The sequence below is a fragment of the Phyllobates terribilis genome, unplaced genomic scaffold (genome assembly GCF_046119375.1).
Source record: "Phyllobates terribilis strain yellow unplaced genomic scaffold, ASM4611937v1 Scaffold_5__5_contigs__length_657084704, whole genome shotgun sequence".
NCBI lineage: Eukaryota > Metazoa > Chordata > Amphibia > Anura > Dendrobatidae > Phyllobates > Phyllobates terribilis.
The window spans coordinates 129846108-129865602 of NW_027362765.1; the positions used below are offsets into that span (position 1 = coordinate 129846108).

Below are 19495 nucleotides of genomic sequence, written 5' to 3' on the forward strand. Positions count from 1 at the left end.
CCCAAAAAGTGAAATGATGATTTGGTGCCGGGCAGCTATTGGTCTGAGAGGTAGGGATTACCAGGCAATGGTAGAACCAGTTTACTCAGACAGTAGGCCCACCATTTTGACAGCACGGGGGGTGGTTGATGTACGCCATGGGAGGGTGCCCGTTCGCATAATAAATATCGGGGAGAGGGAAGTGTACCTGCCCCGGTATGCCACGCTAGCCAAATTATATACCATTAACCAAAATTCTATACAATCTGTGGAACCCTTGCCTCCATCTCACCCGGAGGAAGGTAACGGCTCTAAGAAAAACATGGAGGACTGGTGTCAGCAACTACATATGGGTACTGACTCCACTCCCGCACACCAGAAACAAGGAGTCTATCGGGTGGTTCAAGAGTACGAGAGAGTGTTCAGTAAACACCCGTTAGACTTCGGGCGAGTCAAGGGGGTAGAACACCACATCCCCACGGGAGACCATCCTCCTATAAAAGAGAGGTATCGACCCGTACCCCCTGCCCACTACCAACACGCCAAGGGGATGCTTAGAGACATGAAGGAGGCTGGGGTGATCAGGGATAGCTGTAGCCCCTGGGCAGCTCCACTAGTCTTAGTCAGAAAAAAAGACAACACCATGAGGATGTGTGTAGATTACCGGAAAATCAACCGTATCACACACAAGGATGCGTACCCCTTACCAAGGATGGAGGAGTCATTAGCTGCTTTAAGATCTGCTAACTTCTTCTCTACCTTGGATCTCACTAGCGGGTACTGGCAGGTTCCTGTAGCAGAGGCGGACCGGGAGAAGACCGCATTCACCACCCCGATGGGACTTAGCGAGTTCACCTGCATGCCGTTCGGACTCTGCAACGCACCAGGAACCTTCCAACGACTAATGGAGTGTTGTCTGGGCCACAGAAACTTCGAGACGGTCCTGTTGTACCTGGACGATGTCATCGTATATTCCAAGACGTATGAGGACCACCTGAAACACCTGGCGGAAGTGTTCGAGGCTCTGGCGAGTTACGGCCTAAAGGTGAAACCCTCCAAGTGTCACCTCCTGAAACCAAAGGTGCAGTACCTGGGACACGTGGTGAGCGCTGACGGAGTGGCTCCCGACCCTGATAAGATCACCGCAATTAAGGAATGGCCAAGCCCCTCCAGCGTAAAAGAAGTGCGGCAGTTCCTCGGGTTGGTAGGCTACTACCGAAGGTTTATTCCCGGTTTCACCAAAAAGGCAGCACCTATGCAGGACCTCCTGATAGGCCAGTCCCGGAAGGCCAAGAAACAGAAGCCGCCCTTCAAATGGGAGGAGCAGGAAGAAGAGTCCTTCCGCCAGCTGAAGATGGCCCTCACGGGGGACGAAATCCTGGCGTACCCGGATTATAGCCAGCCCTTTATCCTCTACACCGACGCCAGTAACATCGGGCTAGGAGCCGTACTGTCCCAGATTCAGCAAGGGAAAGAACGAGTAATCGCCTACGCCAGCCGAAAACTGCGACCCACCGAAAGGAACCCCGAGAATTACAGCTCATTTAAGCTAGAGTTCCTGGCCGTGGTATGGGCAGTCACCGAGCGCTTTAAGCATTACCTCGCTTCTTCCCGGTTCACCGTGTACACGGATAACAACCCGTTGACACACCTGGACACGGCAAGACTCGGTGCCCTGGAGCAGAGGTGGATGGCCCGTCTGTCCAACTACGAGTTCACAATCAAATACCGGGCAGGACGCTCCAATACCAACGCGGACGCCCTGTCCAGGATGCCCAACCTGCCGGACGGAGGAGAAGATCCGGAGGGACTGGAAGAAGTTGAACTCCCTGCGTTCCACCGTCATGGGACTATCCAGTATTCCCACCGGGTAAGGAGTAAGCAGGCTGCTACGTTGAACCCCTTACCCCACTACAACTGGGCGGAAACGCAAGACAGCGACCCTGCCGTCCGACTGGTGAAGGAGATGCTGACTCGGCCGGAGGCTCGCCTTGAACCAGACGCTCCGGAGGAAGCCAAACAACTATGGGCAGAGAAGAGTCGACTGTTCCTTTACAAAGGGAAGTTGTGCCGCAGAATGGTTAACTCCCGGACGCATGAATTACTCTGGCAAGTAGTGGTGCCACGAAGAGACGCAGCCATGGTGATGGAGGTATACCACGACGGAGCTGGACACTTCGGGTGGAAGAAGCTGGAGTTCCTGCTGCGCGAGCGGTTCCACTGGGTAGGCATGAGGGGAACCATCGAGAAGTGGTGCAGAGACTGTGGCCCGTGCAACCTGAGAAGGAAGGACCGTGCCAGCCAGAAGACTCCCCTGCAGTCCATCGTCACCCGGCAACCGTTGGAACTGGTAGCCTTGGATCATGTAAAACTGACCCCAAGCAGAAGTGGCTACGTCTACGCGTTAACCATCGTGGATCATTACTCCCGGTTCTTGGTTGTCGTCCCCGTCAAGGACTTAACGGCTCAAACAGCAGCTAGAGCCTTCCAGCAGCACTTCTGCCGTCCACACGGGTACCCGGACCAAGTGCTGACGGACCAGGGACCTGCCTTTGAAGCGGAGGTCTTCCAGGAATTTTGCAATCTGTATGGCTGCCGGAAGATAAGGACGACACCCTACCATCCGCAAACTAATGGACTTTGTGAAAAAATGAACCAGGTGGTAATGGATCTTCTAAAAACGTTGCCTCTGGAAGAACGCAGTCTGTGGCCTGAGAAGTTGCCCGATCTGGTGGACCTATACAACCACATCCCGGTAGGTTCCACCAACTGTACCCCGGCTTACCTAATGAGGGCGAGACCTGGTAAGTTACCTGTTGACCTGGAAATGGGAGTCCTGACACCCGAGGACACTTCACCAGAAGCAGACTGGGACACAGAGAGGCAGCAACAGTACCGGAAAGTACAGGAGAGCGTGGAGCGAAGTCTCTGTCAGGCTAGGGAAAGACAAGAGAAAACTTACAACCAGTACGCTCCCGCCGTTCCCCTGGTACCCGGAGAGCAGGTCTTAAAGAGGAAAAGACGGCTCCACAAGTTGGACGACCAGTGGGAGAAGGACCCGTACACCGTACTGCCCTCAAGCCACGAGAACCCGAAGGTCTGCACCATCAGTAAAAACGGAGGGGAAACCACAGCCATTGTATCCCGGGACCACCTGAAGAAGTGTCCCGAACAACTGAGGAACCCTGAAGAGGAACAAGAAGACCATCGACCCGTAGAGGAAAGGGAAGATATGGTTAGTACTGTGCTCGGGGACTTCCCTCGGTCTTGGACTCAAGTCAATGGTGCAGTTGTGGTGCCCGTACTCACCTTCCTCCAACCGTCATCCCAAGCACCTACGGAGCAACGGGTAGAGCTGGAAGAACAGCCGGTCCAGGAGGCAGAAGACCCCACACCCGCAGACCAGGAGGATCAATCCTCTGCTTGCAGTGAGCCTGCCATATCCCTAGTGAGCCAGGGAACTCGTAGACAGCTGCCCAGTTTACCCTTGACAGCTCCTACACCCTGTAGTTCGGGGCCAGACAGTCAGCTCCGTAGGTCCACTAGAGCCACTAGAGGCCAGTTACCCGCACGCTGGAGGATTTAAAGTGTATAAATTGTTTTATTTATGTTTACCTGTGTATTGTTGCTTGTGTATAATTTTGTGTTTCTAGTTATTTTTAGGAATCCTTGGTGGATCTACCGGGAATCCTTGTACAATTAGTGGGAGCGTAACCCAGGATGGACTAGAGACTGTTAAGGACTCGGGGTAGGACAGACCCCTACCTGGTTACGTCTCCCTGTTTTGGTGAAATGGACACCTTGCTTCCCCTCAAAGACTGCACCCGGTTGCGGACACGCCGTGACCATTGTTATGTGTCTCTTTATTATAAAGTTTTGGTTGTACTCTGGTATGTTTACAAAAATGTGTTTAGTCCCGGAGTACTAAATTTTACTAGGGGGGAATGTGGCACCCCAGGGGTCTGGTTTCCACAGTAATGTAATGTTATGTCTGAGAGCAGGTGGGAGGTCCTTTGGTCAGGGATCCTGTGCATGCCACACCTCCTGCCCAGTCTTGGGAGGGGAAGAACTTCCCCTGTATAAACCTGGGGCTGAGGCAGGGTTAGTCAGTCAAGGAGAGTAGAGACAAGAAACAGTCATAGGAAGAAACAGCAGAAGCTCAGTGGGAGCAATACTACTACGAGTCAGGGGCTGGCAGCTGCAGAGCTCGCCCTGACTGAGAAGCTTTCTTACCGGACCCGGCGTCCGAGGCTGTGGGGACTAACTCTTACCCAGCAGCAGAAACCGACCGGCAGGGGATTGCAGGTCCTCTGGCCCAGAAACCCGAAGGCACGGTCACACGCGTGGGACCAGCACCGCCATCGTGGAGCGGAAGCCATTAGAAGGCCCCGAGTCACCGGCCATACGGGTGAGCACCACACGGTACACTCAGGGACGTGGGCTACTTATATCCGCTTCTAGCAAGGTAGCCAGAAGAGTACAGTCAGTTTGGGAGGCCTACAACTCCGCCTGGCCAGGGGAGATCCCATCTGCTCAAGGACTGACCAGGCCCCGTTCGCTAGCAAGTACTCCGGGAGGGTCTATCGTTGTTACCAGTAAAGACCCTGAATTACACCGCACCGTCTCTGAGTGGTTCCTGCTACCCCCATCTTCCACGTCGGCTGCCCTGAGGCCATACCCCTCCCGTTGGGGGTTATACTATCACGCTGCACAATTCTACACCGGCCTCAGTGGTCTGCCCTGCGGTGGCAGCTCCATAGCTGCAAATCAACGGGTGGCGTAGTCGACACTCAAATAACATCTATCAAGACTGCCACACACTGAGTTTGACTCCCTGGGCACGGACCGGGTCCCCGCCACTCGGAGACTACAACCCTCATCTGATCCGGTTCCGGGTAAGCCCCCGTGCGCGAGACGCTGCGCAACACAGCAGGCCCAGGGGCGCGTCACATGCACCTTGTACTCTTCCGCTTTTTAGGTTAGGATTGGCGTATGAAACACCAGGTAAATTCCACCCACATATCTGTAACAGATAATATGAACTGACCCTTGAAAATCCGCAAACCTCTTCATAGGGAACCTGACAGCTGATACATGCTGCCTGCTCCACGGACAGCATGTATCAGACACTGGCTGTATGATATCAGCCAGGTATGTCTGACTCTGAAGCACTGCGGCATTTCAGTGAAAAACATACTTAAAAAGCCACCAGGGACTGAGTCACATGAAAAGGCGTATCCCCAGGAGCTTCTCTCCGCCCACTGCTCTGGAGTGACAGGTCTCTTCCTGTGTGCAAAGGTAGGGAGGAACCTTTTAGTCATTTGCGGGAGGCAGGGATAAGCGACCGGGGAATAGGGATTGGCGTTTTTCAACTTATCACCCTGCGACTTGGTACCTGGATAGCTTTTAAATTATGTTTTTCTCTGAAATTCTTCAGCGTTTCAGACTCAAACAGACCTGGCTAAACTCATACATCCGGTGCATGATACCTGCAGTCCATGGTTCAGACAGCAGGTATCAGTGGTCAGGTTCCCTTTAAACTGTAGACGTATCCTTAGAACAGACAGTGGCGCCCCTGAGGGTTCAGTCACCACAGGGGTACTGCACCTCAGATAGAGGTGTGGTATCTCCTCTTCCAGGTAAGGATGGAGCACTTCTCAGTACCCTACTTCACCACTCAACACTACACCACTCCTGTCCTGTAGGGGGCCTAAATGCACCAGGGTGCTGCCCCGGCCCGGGATATAGGAGATGGGGGGGGTAACCAAAGATAGGGGAACCATGTAGTGGGTGAGGGTGGAGGACACACTTTTAGGAAACACTTACTAATTCATATTTAAACAACGGCCATCTTAAGTTCAAGGACTTTGATTGTGATCTTCATCAGTGATAGTGGTCTCCGTCTCTGATTGTAGTCACCCACCAGAGTTCATCTATAGGCCTCATCCGACTGAAGATACACGGTCCTCATTCTCTGGCCTTGAGACGAGGAGCGGATCTGAGTTAACCACTGCCTCTACCCGGTCAAGGTCCTGACCTAAGAAGGCCTGGAGGGGAGCGTAGGAGATAGGCTCCACAGGCAAAAGGATCCCAGGGGGATACGGACGGAGCGGCATACGCCACTTGTATTTCTTACTCTGGCCTAGTCAGAGGGATTCCTGCTGCAAGAGGGGTGACTGGCCCCCGATATCTGACTTTGTTACTTCACGTCTCAGTCAGAAAAGCCCGGAGGCTTAGTGGATCCCAGGAGGGACACAGACGGAGCTTCATACGCCACCTGTATCTCTCTACCTGCATTTATCCAGTGGGACCTGGCCTTACACCTAGTTCTAAGCACACAAACAGTCGAGTGAAGACTCAGTGGGAGAACATACCTAGGAGAGGAACACACACCAGAGGGGTCTCGACAGGTGCTCCTGATCTATCTGGAAAGTGCTGAACCCCCTTCCTGGTGGCCGCAGTGCGCCGTGAGGAGCAGAGGGAAGCTTTGCGGCTAAAGTTCATCTGAATGTGAGTAAAAACCCTGGATGACTTCACACCCAGCTTCAGCCTGTTATTTACTGCGCGGCACTGCACCCACCATTCCTCATCACACTGCCCTGAGGCCTGCTCCGCCTGCGGGGAGCCGTTCCATCAAAGCTGCCTTTGAACACCGGCCTCAGTGGACTGAAGCAGCGCTGGTGCTCATCACCGGAAACCGTAGGTGGCGTAGTCGAAAAATACCACTCTTACTTGAAAGCCCATTAAAACACCCCTTTTATGTGACAGCCCTGGGCACGGAACGGGTCCAGGCCACGACTGCATCCCCCGCTACCCTTACACCGACCCGCCTCCGAGTGTCCCCCAATTTCCCAGGGAGGGCTGTTAGCAGTGTCCATCACAAGACCATCAATGTACTCTCCATGGAAGGTCAGTCCCTCAAACCCTATGATGAGAAAAACAAAGGGGAAGTGGTGATTGCTTCAGACTTTACGGCACTGTGACATCCAAATGTGTGTGGCTGCGCACAGTACTCAAGTAAACCAAGCTGAGTGGGGTTGAGCTGCACCACTAGACACAGCAGTACGGAGTCCACAGTGTGTCCATATGAACAGGGGTTGTCTTCTTTATTCCCAGCGTCACTCCGATCTCGATCCACCATCTTGTGGCCGCAACTTCTAACTGAGGTAATGGTCACAAGCTCTCAGTGTAAGTCTATGAGAACGTTGCTCTGGCTCTCATAGACTTACATGGAGTAGTGACTTTTGGATCGCTACAGCAAACATTGGAGTGATCCAGCAGGTTGCAACCTGTAGAAGATGACTGTAGCAGCGTCAATAACATAAGAAGATGGCGGCTGGTAAGTATAAGACTAGGAAATTTAGATTAGTGACACCACGCCAGTGGTGAATTTAAAAAAAAAAATGCTGGAATGGTGCTTTTAATATATGACTGGAGGCTCCTGGGATTCAGACTTTTCCAGTTTTACATTAAAGGGGCTGTCCGGCCTTAGGCTACCTAGAGTGACTACAGACTTGTGAACTGCAAACTGTGACGATTCTCCGGTGGTGAGAGCAGTGGACATGTGACCACAAGTATGTAATTTGCATACATGTGGTCACATACCGACTAGACTTGTGCAACCTTACTCAATGCAAGTGTATTGAGCAAGGCCAGATACGTCTAGTCGGAATGTGGCCGGAAGTAACAAATCGCATATTTGCGGTCACATGACCCCCCCCCCACTCCTGCAGTGCACGTGCTATCAGGTTTCACAAGTCTGCAGTTAAATAGAGTGACTGCAGACTTATACCCATAGGCTGGATAACCCTTTTAATGGCCCCTATGCATTCAAAAAAAGTTATTTAACTATTACAAAATGACTAAACTTTTTATATAGATATATTTTGTCTAAAATTAGTCTAGAATAAAGTCTAGTGACACATATTGAGAATAAATTACATAGAAGACACCCCCTTTCATATGGAAGCCATGGAGTTATCTACCCCCCATATTTTATAGCCAGTGCAAAGAGCTGCCTAGGTGGGCTTGAGCCATCATTGTATTACAGGGCAAATTCCCAGGCCTCCTGCTGCTGTTTGCTGGGGGTAGATACAAGTTCTCTGATGTATTATATATTGCTTGTTCACAACAGAATTGTGGCACATCGGTCATATGCATTTATGCCCCTGTTGTACTCTGTCCAGTGCTGTGGTCTTTAGACATTTATTAATATGTATGCAGTCAGTGAAAACAGGTAAAAAGACTGTTATATGTGACAGAACAAGGTGGGACAAAAACACATCCACATGGAGCATCCGGGAGGTTTTATTTCACTTGTTTATTCTTTAAATTATCTTTTTTTATTTCTTTTTTTTTTTCTTACACCAGAGCAAGATGGCATGGATCCAATTCAGCATAAACACACAATTAACCAGAGTCATTTAAGAAATTGTAATATTAGGCAAACACACAGACACATGTACGGGTTTTATGGTCCTCTTCACCCCTTTTTTTTTCTCAAGTTTTTTTAAGTACAAAAAAAACTACAAACAACAATATATAAAAAAGTTTTGTGCTGTTGACAGTTTTTACAAAAGAAGGTTTTTTTTGTTTTTTTTTCAGATAGAGCTTTTTCTTTACTCATTTTTTAGACTGTTGCGGTGGTCGTGTGCCTGGATTGCACTTATGGGCAGGAGCGTTTTTTTATTTGGGGACCGCAAAAAAACGTTACATGCTGGGAAGTGGGGTCAAGGAGGGTGAAGGCGAGGGGTGTAGCATCGTCAAATCAAAATCATGCAGGGAGGCAGTAAGTAAAATGATGTCAGCCAGAGCGAAGGCGACGCTCACCTGTCCCAGCCAATAACCTATTCGATGGCTGGTTATTTGCCGGTGGTCTCCGCTAGCAGATTCCCAAGTTCCTTGGGGCGGAATTGGAAACATAGGATTGAAATGCTGATTTTTTTTTTGGAGGTGGGGGGTCCTGGATCACGCACCCAAAATACAACAAGCAGCTTTTTCTTTGCAGTGCACATATATATTTACACATGTATAAATTATATATACATGGTGCAGTGATCAGGGGTAGAGGCCTTGTCTCTCTGGAGTGACATACTTGTGTGACAGCGAGATCTGCAGGTCATGGCTAACATGGTGACGTCACTCTGTGGCAGTGAAGGGGGTAATTACATCCCATTACTATGCAGCTCGGGGGATATGCTGTAATGTACTCAACATTTATACAACTTATACATACTCTATCCGCTTAATTTTTTTTTTTACCTGTTTCTCTACTATACGTTCAGTTTATTCTATGGCATATACATTAAATGAATTGAATCAAAAGCCTGGAAATTGCTTCAATGTCATGTTTCCTTTGGAAATGCAATTTGCCAGGAGATGGCTAAATATATCGAAATGTACCAAGTACACAAAAAAAATCAGTTTTAAGACTGATTTTCATCCCAGTGTCCAATCTTCCTTGGTTTGCATAGTACACTGAGGACCCAGCTGACCTGTAGGGTTATCTACTCCTTTTTATGTTCTCCTTGCTTTGGCCAAGAACTGGATCTCTCAGGAAGTCCGCTCGTAAAGCATGTCCGCCTTCATATTGCATAAGTGGTATACAGAAAAAAACAAGACCACCAGGTTGTCGTCTACAATGTTGGTTACATCCAGCAACTACTCTTTACTATTCTCGTCTGATGGATGGTAGCGTGGAGTAATCTCAAGACCCTGTGTGTTCCTTGCAGCTGAAGCAACTTAGAAATTGGTGAGAAAAATGGAGTTGGCGTGTGACAAGATGTCTGGATGTAACACAATGCACAAGCGTTGATCCAATAAGGCACGGCCCTGTGATGTACAGTCTGGAGAACATATGTCGCTTCGTCTAGAAATAGTTGCACCTAACATATGACAAGATAAGAAGACTTATACTAAGTAATGGCCCTGTGTCTGAAAGAGTTATTATAAGGCCACGGCCCCACTATCAGTATTTGGTCAGTATTTTTTCTCAGGAGTGGGAGCTAAAGTTAGGTGAGGAACAATCAGAGAAAAGGTATAATAGAAACAAGTCACCAATTCTGCATTTATCACCCACTCCTGGTTTTGGCTCCCACTCCTGAGAAAAAATACTGACCGAATACTGATAGTGGGGCCGTGGCCTTACTGTGGAACTGCCACACACCTGATTCTGATGTATATAAAATGTAGGATCTTATTACATCTTTGTGATTTTGGAGATCCTGTTTAGATCATACACCGGATCACTCGGCTCTCCTGGACGTTCCGGTGTTCTCTACGAGAAAGCCACTGCCAGACTCCTCTGCCAGCGGCTCATCTCCATGTAGAACAAAAGGATCGGCCGCTGAAATCCAACAGATGATGTCGGGGAGGTCCCCCATGCACATTAGCTGCTTGGCCCAATGCGCTGATTTCGACTTTTATCTAATGTCTATTGGGGCCTTACGATATGTACACATGGTGTTTTTTTCAGGCAGCCCCCATCTTCTGTTTTTCAAGCGGAAAATATTTGAGGGAACTATACTTTTCCCTGGCGTTTTATTAACCTGAAGTATCTTTTAGCATTTTTTTGGCAATTTCCTGAACAGTTTTTTGATGTTTTTGACCACTGGCAGTTTTTTTTTTAGTGTTTTTTTTCCAGCGTTTTTGGGGCGTCTTTTGGCATTTTTAAACTCCATTCAACAGTGAAGAAACCACAAGTGGTTTTTGAAAAAAAAAATGCTCAAAAAGACACCAAGGCATTTTCTGGGTTTTTTTCCCATTGACTTCTATTGTAAAGTGTGGAGCGCATTCAGAGCGGACAGCTTCTGAAGAATGGTTAGCTCACCTACTTTAACCACTGCGCGTCTTTGGAAACCTGAAGCGGTTAAAAGCCACTCAAAAGCCTGAACATATGGACGGCAAGTCTTTTTCTTACATGACCTGAATATGTTCATTGTTTTGAGCATTTGTTTAGCACTTTTTCAGGCATGTCTAAGAGTTTACCCTCTCCAAACCCGCCTGAAAAAACATTGTGTGAACAAACCCATAAAGAGATCTGAAAAAGCCCAGTGACTAGGGACAAGCTGCCTGACAATCCTAGGTAGGACTATGGTTGTTAGGCAGTGATCACTCCATCAGAAAAAATAGAAAAAAGTACTGTTTTTCTGTTCTGTTTTTATGAGCATTGTCATATTTTATCTCTACTTTTTATAATATCAAACAATCCCTTGATTTTTTTAAATACATTTGGGTGAAAAATCTGTTTTCCCTCTCTAACTTTTATATATTTTTGCCTTTTCTCTACTTGTGCTTCTAGTTTGTGCCGGCCTCATTCTAGATGTATCACAACCTACTTTCCAGAATATTATATTTCTGATTTGAGGGGGTTAATGATTTATTTTTATATAAATCATACTACTATCACTACCAGTGTACACTTGTTCATTACATATATACATTTGACTTACAGGTTTTCTGAAATTTACAACTCTTGCTTACACTTTAAGGGAATCTGTCACCAGCTTTTTGCTACCCCATCTGAGAGCAGCATGATGTAGGGGCAGAGATCCTGATTCCACTTACTGGGCCGCTTGTTGTCATTTTGATAAAATCACTGTTTTATTTGCTGCAGATCTAGCAGTTCTCTGAATGCTGAGCTCTGTATAACCCCGCCCACACCACTGATTGGCAGCTTTCTGCCTATGCACACAGAAAGCTACCTATCAGTGTTCGGGGCGGGGTTATACAGAGCTCATCAATATGGTTGACTACCAGGCAGCAGGTGTACTAGTTCTCTAGTGATAATCTCCTGCTGATAAGAGTGATTTTATCAAAACTAAAACAAGCAGCTCAGTAACTACATCACTGGAATCAGAGTCTCTGTCCCTACATTGTGATGCTCTCAGATTAGGTGGAAAAAAACTGTGACAGATTCCCTTTAAGGTGTTCATACACCTTTAACAGTGGTCTCCCGCATGATCTATTTCTCCCGGCTCCTGCCTACACATGCGCTGCAGAGCATGCATATGTTCTGAGTCTGGAGAGGAACTAAGCGGCTGCCGGAGAAAACATGCCCGATCCTTCTTTCCTCGGAGCAGAGTTAGGAGGCCTCCACATGGTCCTGCTGAAATAGTCGACTTTGCTCTTAGGTGTATGGGCACTTTTACTATAAAATCTTTGCAGTGAGAACTTAATTGAAGTTTTTAGAACTGTATAAATTCAGTATCATAGCGCAATGCTCAGTGACTCCTAGATTAATAACTGATTGTTTATATTGGGAAAAAAAACTAAAAAATTGGAGTTGTCTGTCCCATTAGAAGTCATTATTATTTGGTTTTATATGCATAGTTTTATTCCATATCCTGTTCGACCGAACGTTTCCATGCACATGTACACTGGGTAAATCACAAGGAGTGTGGGTAATTGTATAGCGTGAATGTGAAGGGGCTTGAGGGGACAACATGTTTGGTACGAGGGTCCTAGTCATTGAAGGTAGAAATACAACGAATTGTGCAGCACAAGGATATATTAATGATATAAAGACAGGTCTAGTGGAAATTGTACACTAATGACCTCTGGTAAATATATTATTAAAAAGATATTTAAAATATTCTTTACAAAGCACGTGACGATTCATGGGGAGGCAATTTTTATACCCCTAGCTTTGTCCTGTCCTCATTCTTACCCACCTGAATAATGTATTTTGTATGGCCAGACTTCAGCAGTTGGTGAAGGGTGACAGCTACTCTCAATGGATTTGTGATTCAGGAAAGTGGCTGTCACTTTTAAAGTTCATTCATCCACTGACCTGACAAACTAAGCAGAGTATGTCTTACAGCAAATTTTGCAGGGGCTAGAGTAGTAGAAGAATCTCTTAGTTTCAAGCTCTTGGCAGTCAGGCATATTGTATTGTTAGAGGCTTAAAGGGATTGTTCGGCTTTGGGCTACAAGTCTGCGGTCACTCTATGTGACCACAGACGTGTGAATCCTCAAATCGCGTGCTGCAAGGATTCTCTGGTGCCGGCAGAAGGCGCGTAACCGAAAGTATGGGATTTGCACTTACATGTTGTCACATGCAGACTAGATGCATTGAGCAAAACTGGACAAGTCTTGTTGGAATGTGGCCGGAAGTACGGTATGCAAATCACAAACATGTGGTCATATGACCGCCCACTCCCAGCGCTGGATAATCCACAGTGAGTCACATACAAGTTTTATCTGTGATTTTCATGGATAGAACACGTACCCATTTATTTGGCTGTTCCACAAAAAAATCACAGACACATGCACATTTTAGATCCAAGTCACAGATCAAAATTACAGATGGCATCAGAGTATACGCCAGGTGCTGTCTGCGATTGACATTATAATGGATACTAGAAGCTTTGCCGTTTAGTTTTTGATTTTCACTGATGAAACAGTGATGGTAAAAACTGACACACTGAGCAAATACTGATGAAACTTGTATCCAAAACACTAATGAAAAAAATCCCTGTTTTTCTGTACGAGAAAAATCATGAATGTCTGAATGAGACCTGAAATGCATCAGCCTGGAGTCCACAGGAGCTCACAGAGGATTGTCTAGACTAGTCAGAGCTGTAGGAAACTCTCAGCTTTAGGCTATGTGCCCACGATGCAGAAATGCTCCGGATTTTTCCTGAGCGTTTCTGCATCTCCCCTGGCAGAAAAAACGCATGCGGATTGTACATGCGGATTGTACATGCGGATTGTACATGCGGATTGTACATGCGTTTTTCCTGCCAGGGACAAGCGGAAGTGAAGCGTTCTTCACATGCATTTCCGCATGCGGGTTGACAAGCGCTTTCCAAGCGATTTTAGCATCACTTGGAAACTGCTTGACAACTTGGTCACACTATATAAATCCTTGCAAACAGCATGGATTTATATAGTGTGACCCGAGAGAATGTAAAAAAATAACAAATAAATATATACTTACCTTCTGATGGCCCGCGGAGTCCTTGTCTCTGCTTGCCGGCAGCTCGCGGTAGATTTAAGGACCTGCTGACGTCAGAGGTCGCGTGACCCGTCACATGACTAAATGACGTCAGTGCAGGTCCTTTATCTACCACGATCTGCCGGCAAGCAGAGACAAGGACTCCGGGGGCCATCAGAAGGTAAGTATAATATTTATTTTTTATTTTATTCTTTTTTTTACAGGTTCTATGGTACCCGGGTCCGGAGGGGAGTCTCCTCTTCTCCAAAACCCGGGTACCATCCGCACTTTGAAATGCATGTAATCCGCATGTATAGATCCAGTGATGCGGTTACATGCATTCCAATGCAAGTCAATGGCGGCGAAAACGCCGCGTTAACGCAAAATAATTGGTAATGCTGCGTTTTTTTCCGCAATGATAATCCGCAGCGGAAATTTCCGCAGCATGTGCACAGCACATGCAGATTATCATTGGGGAACATGGCAGACCTTCTACCATGCGTTTTTTAAGCGTTTCTGCAGTGGAATTGCTTTAAGAAACGCATAGTGGGCACACAGCCTTAGACTGAAATTAGTAAGAAATTGGAAAACAAAAGGGCATATTTATCAAGCTAAAGGAGCCAAAAAACTGTCTTAGTGACTTGCATCATTTTTATCATGTGCCTTAGACATTTTTTTACGACGGGTCCACCTAGGTGGCGTGACCGCGCTAAAAATGGACGTGGTTTATCAAAACTGGGGCATGGCTTAAAGGGCTACTGCTCTCACTTCCTCCAGATGTATGTGAATCATCCGAAGGAGAGGAAAGTGAAGCACTGATTGGCTGCACAGATTCTCGGGAGAGCCAATGCCAACATTGCTCGATGGGTGTGTGTGTGTTATTATTTACAAATGAATACAAATTTACATAGGAATTCAGTGGGGGTTGTCCGAGTAGTGGGCATTTTTCTGCCACAGAGTAAGCCAGCTAGCAGGCGGTGAAACACAGACTACACAGTCTTAAAGGGAACCTGTCACCTGATTTATGCTGCCCAAACCATGGGCAGCATGAATCAGAGCTTGACTGCACAATTGCAGCCAGGTATATGTTTCTCTGAAATTCTCCAACGTTGCAGAGGAAAAACAGTTAGAAGATCCGTCCGAGGACCATAGCTGGACGAGACTAGTCCGGCTCCTTCCTGGCCTTTCCCGACATCGCTCTGGGTGATTGACAGAGCTATGGGAGAGACCTGTCAACACCTCTAGCAGCGCTGGAAAGAGCCGGAATAGTGTCATCTCCGGCTATGGCCCCCAGCCAGATCATCTAACTACAGACGGAGCGTTTCAGAAAAAAATTAGACCTTACAGCAATGGTGAAGCCAGGCTCATATTCATGCAGCTGTGGTTTGGGCAGCATGAATCATGCGATAGGTTCTCTTTAAAACTAGTCACATTTATCAAACAGTATGAGCCATTTTGATAAATTTGGCACATTTTAAGACTGTGTAGACTAAGTCTAAAAATTAGAATGTATATTAGAAATTCTTAGCACAAACAAGTATAGTGGGAACATACAGAAAGATGGTGGGAGCAGTCTGGCCTATGGACTAACATGCAGAGGCGTCCTGCCACAACAACTGCATGCTAGGGTTTGCTAATATTTTACTGTTACATATAAGGCTTGCAGTCCATACTACCTTGCTGTAATATTGTTCTATTATGCTATATAGTACACTGTCTCTTACTGGTATATTACATCTTGCCGCCACACTTTTATATATAATAGGAGATAAATCAGCACCTTTTGGATAATTTGTCATTAATATATTTATGGAGAAGTAGCCTATTAATATCACACACCTTAATCATCTTGCAGTCCAGTCAAATGTCTAACATATTCATGTGTGTGTGTGTGTGTATATATATATATATATATATATATATATCCGTATATGTATATATATATTTATAGGCAAAAAAGGCAGGCAGCACACTATATATACAGTAGGTGTCAAGAGTACAACAGATATTTAATCAGCCCACGTGTACAAAAGCAACGTTCCGGCTCCTCAGAGCCTTTATCAAGCTTGACAATGTCTGCTCCAAAGAGTCTGCTGTACTTGTTCTATCTATATATAGTGTATACATGTGTTGAAAATTAATGCATAAGGGGCAATATTTATGGGCAGCAACATGAATGAGATTGTCTGTGATATCACCAGTTCCTAATGGAAAGGCGGCCGCTTGATTTTCCACAAACAGCGCCTCCTCTTCATCTTGTAATACAACTTTTCAGTTGGATGGGCGACAAACTGCAATACCAGGCACAGCCTAAAGACATGAATGGCGCTGTCTCTAAAAAAAGAAGCAGACCTTTTTAGTAAAATCTCAGACCTTTAAGTTAGATATGTATAGTCCTGGTGTAATGTAATCGGTGCCGATATATTTGTGCCACAGCTTCTCACGATGTTCAGTGATCATTATCAGATATGTGACAGGCGAATCTCATCCACAAAACAAAGTACATTAAGTAAATAATACATGAGGAAATCTGCATTCTTAACCCCTTCACTGCCAGAGAAACCAGTGGAGGTACTAACAGCAAAGCTATAAAAATCCCCAGTTCACCAGTGTAACCTTTTCATGGCCAGGATGGACTCCTGCAGCAGCGGTGTCTGGCTTGGTTGATATTCCGTACTGGCCACCACTTTAATCCCTCTTCCCTCCGCCGACTTCTCCTGAGACTTACATCACCTCACATAGTGTACCGAAAAGGCACTTTTCAAAAAACGTAAATTATTTTTAAATGCTTTTTTTTTTCTCTTTTTTTTTTCAATATTTTTCATTTTTTTGGTTATTTTGTTTTCATTTGTAAAAACAGTGCTTTTTATTTTATTTTTTTTTTAAAAAAAGTTCTTGTGTTTTTTTTTTCTTTTCAAGTTAAGACGACAGAGTGGCGAATCACTCAAGTCTTCAGGAAACCTCCCTGCTCACCTATGTACAGATGTGTGTACGAGGGTGTCTATAATATACACACATATGGTATATACTGTATATTATATACACAGGCACACATATAAAATAAAGGGCGGGAAGCAGCAATAATGGAACGCAGACATGCCGGATTCCTAAAAAGTTCACAAAAAAATGTGATAGAAATGCTTCATTCCAGTTGGGCAATTAATTCTTCCCGGCTGAAAAGACTCCCAGGAGTGGGATGATTTCTGTTACGCCAGCAAGGAAGAAGTAGGATTTATGTGCCTTTTATGTTCATTTTTATATTTCAGGTCTGACCAGGATGTTAGGATGTATTAAATAAAGTAATAATGTGTATTTTGTGGCACAGAATGAATCTAAATCCATTTGTAGTGCCAGAAAATCCTATCCGCCCCGCAGCTTCAGTCCCGATCGGCAGTCAATCCCTGACTCCATGTTTCTCCCTATGTAAAACTAAGACTCTGAGATGACTGCCAAAATGCGGTATGCATCGTATACCAGAACGGAATTGAAATCCTTTTTACCTGGTGCGAAGTGAAATAGGAAATGAAGATAAAAGGTGTTTTGTGCTTTACGCACCTGCCAAGCAAAACTGGAAAGAAGCCAAGAAAGAAAGTTTGCCTAATTTAGCACTAAAAAGAACGCAGTCAGGAAGGGGGGTGGGAGTCGGGAGTTTAATAATAAAAAATGAAAGCTGCCACTGTACAACTGAGGAGGTTATCTTCTGATAAGATGCAGATGTCCAGTCAATCTTCCTCTCCACCACCATACAAATCGGCAAGTTTTTTGAAACGAGGGCCCCAGTCGTTCAAGTACTCAAAGTCCTGATCCTCAGAGCTAGAGGAATTGAGAGAACTAACAGAGCCGGCGGTGGAACCGCTGCCTTCATAGTCGAATACCAGGAGAGAGTCATAAGGTGGCGCTGTAGGATCGTTGTCTGCTGCTCGTAGGCCCTGGAAGGGAAGAGGAAAAGCAAAGCTTTAGAAGCTGGCGAGGGGTGAGGCTGAGCACTCAGATGGCTTTTTCTCATTAACATTTTCTACTTGCGATCCAAACCAAGATCCTGATGTGTGGAAAGACAGGAGACAGTGAAAGATGTGTGCACTAAAAAAAGGACTCTAGAAACAAGAAATAACATCCCTTATTAGGGCCTTCCTTCACAGAAGCACATAAGAGCGGATGCCTTAATTTGAAAATGTAGGTAGCATGTATGACCCCTGATCGGTTAAAAGAATCACATTCTGAAACCCTAAAACGGTTAAAAGAAGTGACATTCTCATTCTTCAGGTGGCCACCTGTATAGAGAGTTGCACCTATTCACAACAGAGGAAAAGATTCCGGCGCTGCCGCAAGAATAACTGTGAAGCTGCTTCAGGAAAACGACCACTGGAGTTTTCAAGAAGTGGCTTCACTTGCGCAAACTCGGCACGCTCGGTGTCTAAGGCACGCTGTGTGCCCACGGTGTCTGGCATTGGCTTCGGTGCTGACGTCACACTGACAAGCAGTGAGCTCAGTGGCTCAGAAGTGGGGCTCTGTCTATATGGGCAGTGCTGCTGAGCTCATTGATTGGCTGCTGCGCCTTCCACAGGATGCCAGCGCTGCTGCCAATGCCAGACACCAGATGGAGTGGTGGAAACTCACCGGTGGTCCCCCGAAGAGTTCAGCACTGTTTGTTATGTTTTAAAAAACTGCAGCCTGGTCCAAATATTATCTAAAAGGAGACAACCCCTTTAAACTGATGAAATGTAATTTATTATTCACAAATTAGCTTTAGGCCATTGTAGGGAAGCAAGAGATAAAGTCCTGGATGACAGGTATGTGTCACCAAGGTGGCTGGCCTCAGTGGTTGAAGTCAAAGTACACGAGTAACAACAGGTTACTGAAAGGATTTTTTAGTGGACCAGATTCTGGGTCCGGGATTTAGGAGTGACCAAAAGAGCTTGGGTGGGAAAAGTTGCTCCCATGCACTCCAGCTCAGGGTTTGCTTGTCTAATAACAGGCAGCTGAGGTTGAATCACTACATCATGTATAGAAGTAATGCTGAAAATACTGTAGACAACAAGAACAAGCTTTGTGGGAAGGCAAATTAGCAGTGCATCTCGGCCGGGCCACTTTCACTAGTATGAACAGCAGAGGATAGATTTTTGCCTGAAGCTTACAATCTACTCCATTAATAGCTTTACTGGCTGAACATTTCTCAGGAAGTTATGTCACCATGTTTGAGCCAGAGAAGTGCTCAATAATAACCTTCGTAGTAGTAATAGGTTTATATTATCGCTCAGTGATTACCATGGACCTGAAGCAAGAAAAGAAAAAATACTGTATATCGATGACTTAAATCTGAAGGTTCCTTGTTAGGCTGAGTTACTGATTTAATATGAGCCATCACTTACACAAGATAAACCTTGAATTAATGGTCATTTAATCAACATGCTTTTTAATAGTGTCAGACAGTGTAAAACCCAGAACTGCAAAGCCCACATTGGGATATATAGTAATTCACTGACTCGACAAAGCTGTGTGGGCCCGAAGAGCAAAACACTGACAGATAAAAGCCAGAACAATATGTTATTCTAATTAAAACATGGCTGCATTTAATATTCC

The 19495-nt window shown here is 46.0% G+C and overlaps 1 protein-coding gene across 2 annotated transcripts in view; it reads right to left on the bottom strand.

The window, feature by feature from the left end:
• Positions 1 to 17551: 17551 nt before the first annotated feature.
• The window catches only part of CDH4 (cadherin 4), a 1143840-nt gene continuing 1141896 nt past the window's right edge, over positions 17552 to 19495 (bottom strand). For both annotated transcript variants that reach the window (XM_073683019.1, XM_073683020.1), the window contains one exon: positions 17552 to 17844. In XM_073683019.1, coding sequence (XP_073539120.1) covers positions 17638 to 17844 — 207 coding nt within the window. In that variant the 3' untranslated portion in view covers positions 17552 to 17637. The remainder of the gene's footprint in view (positions 17845 to 19495) is intronic.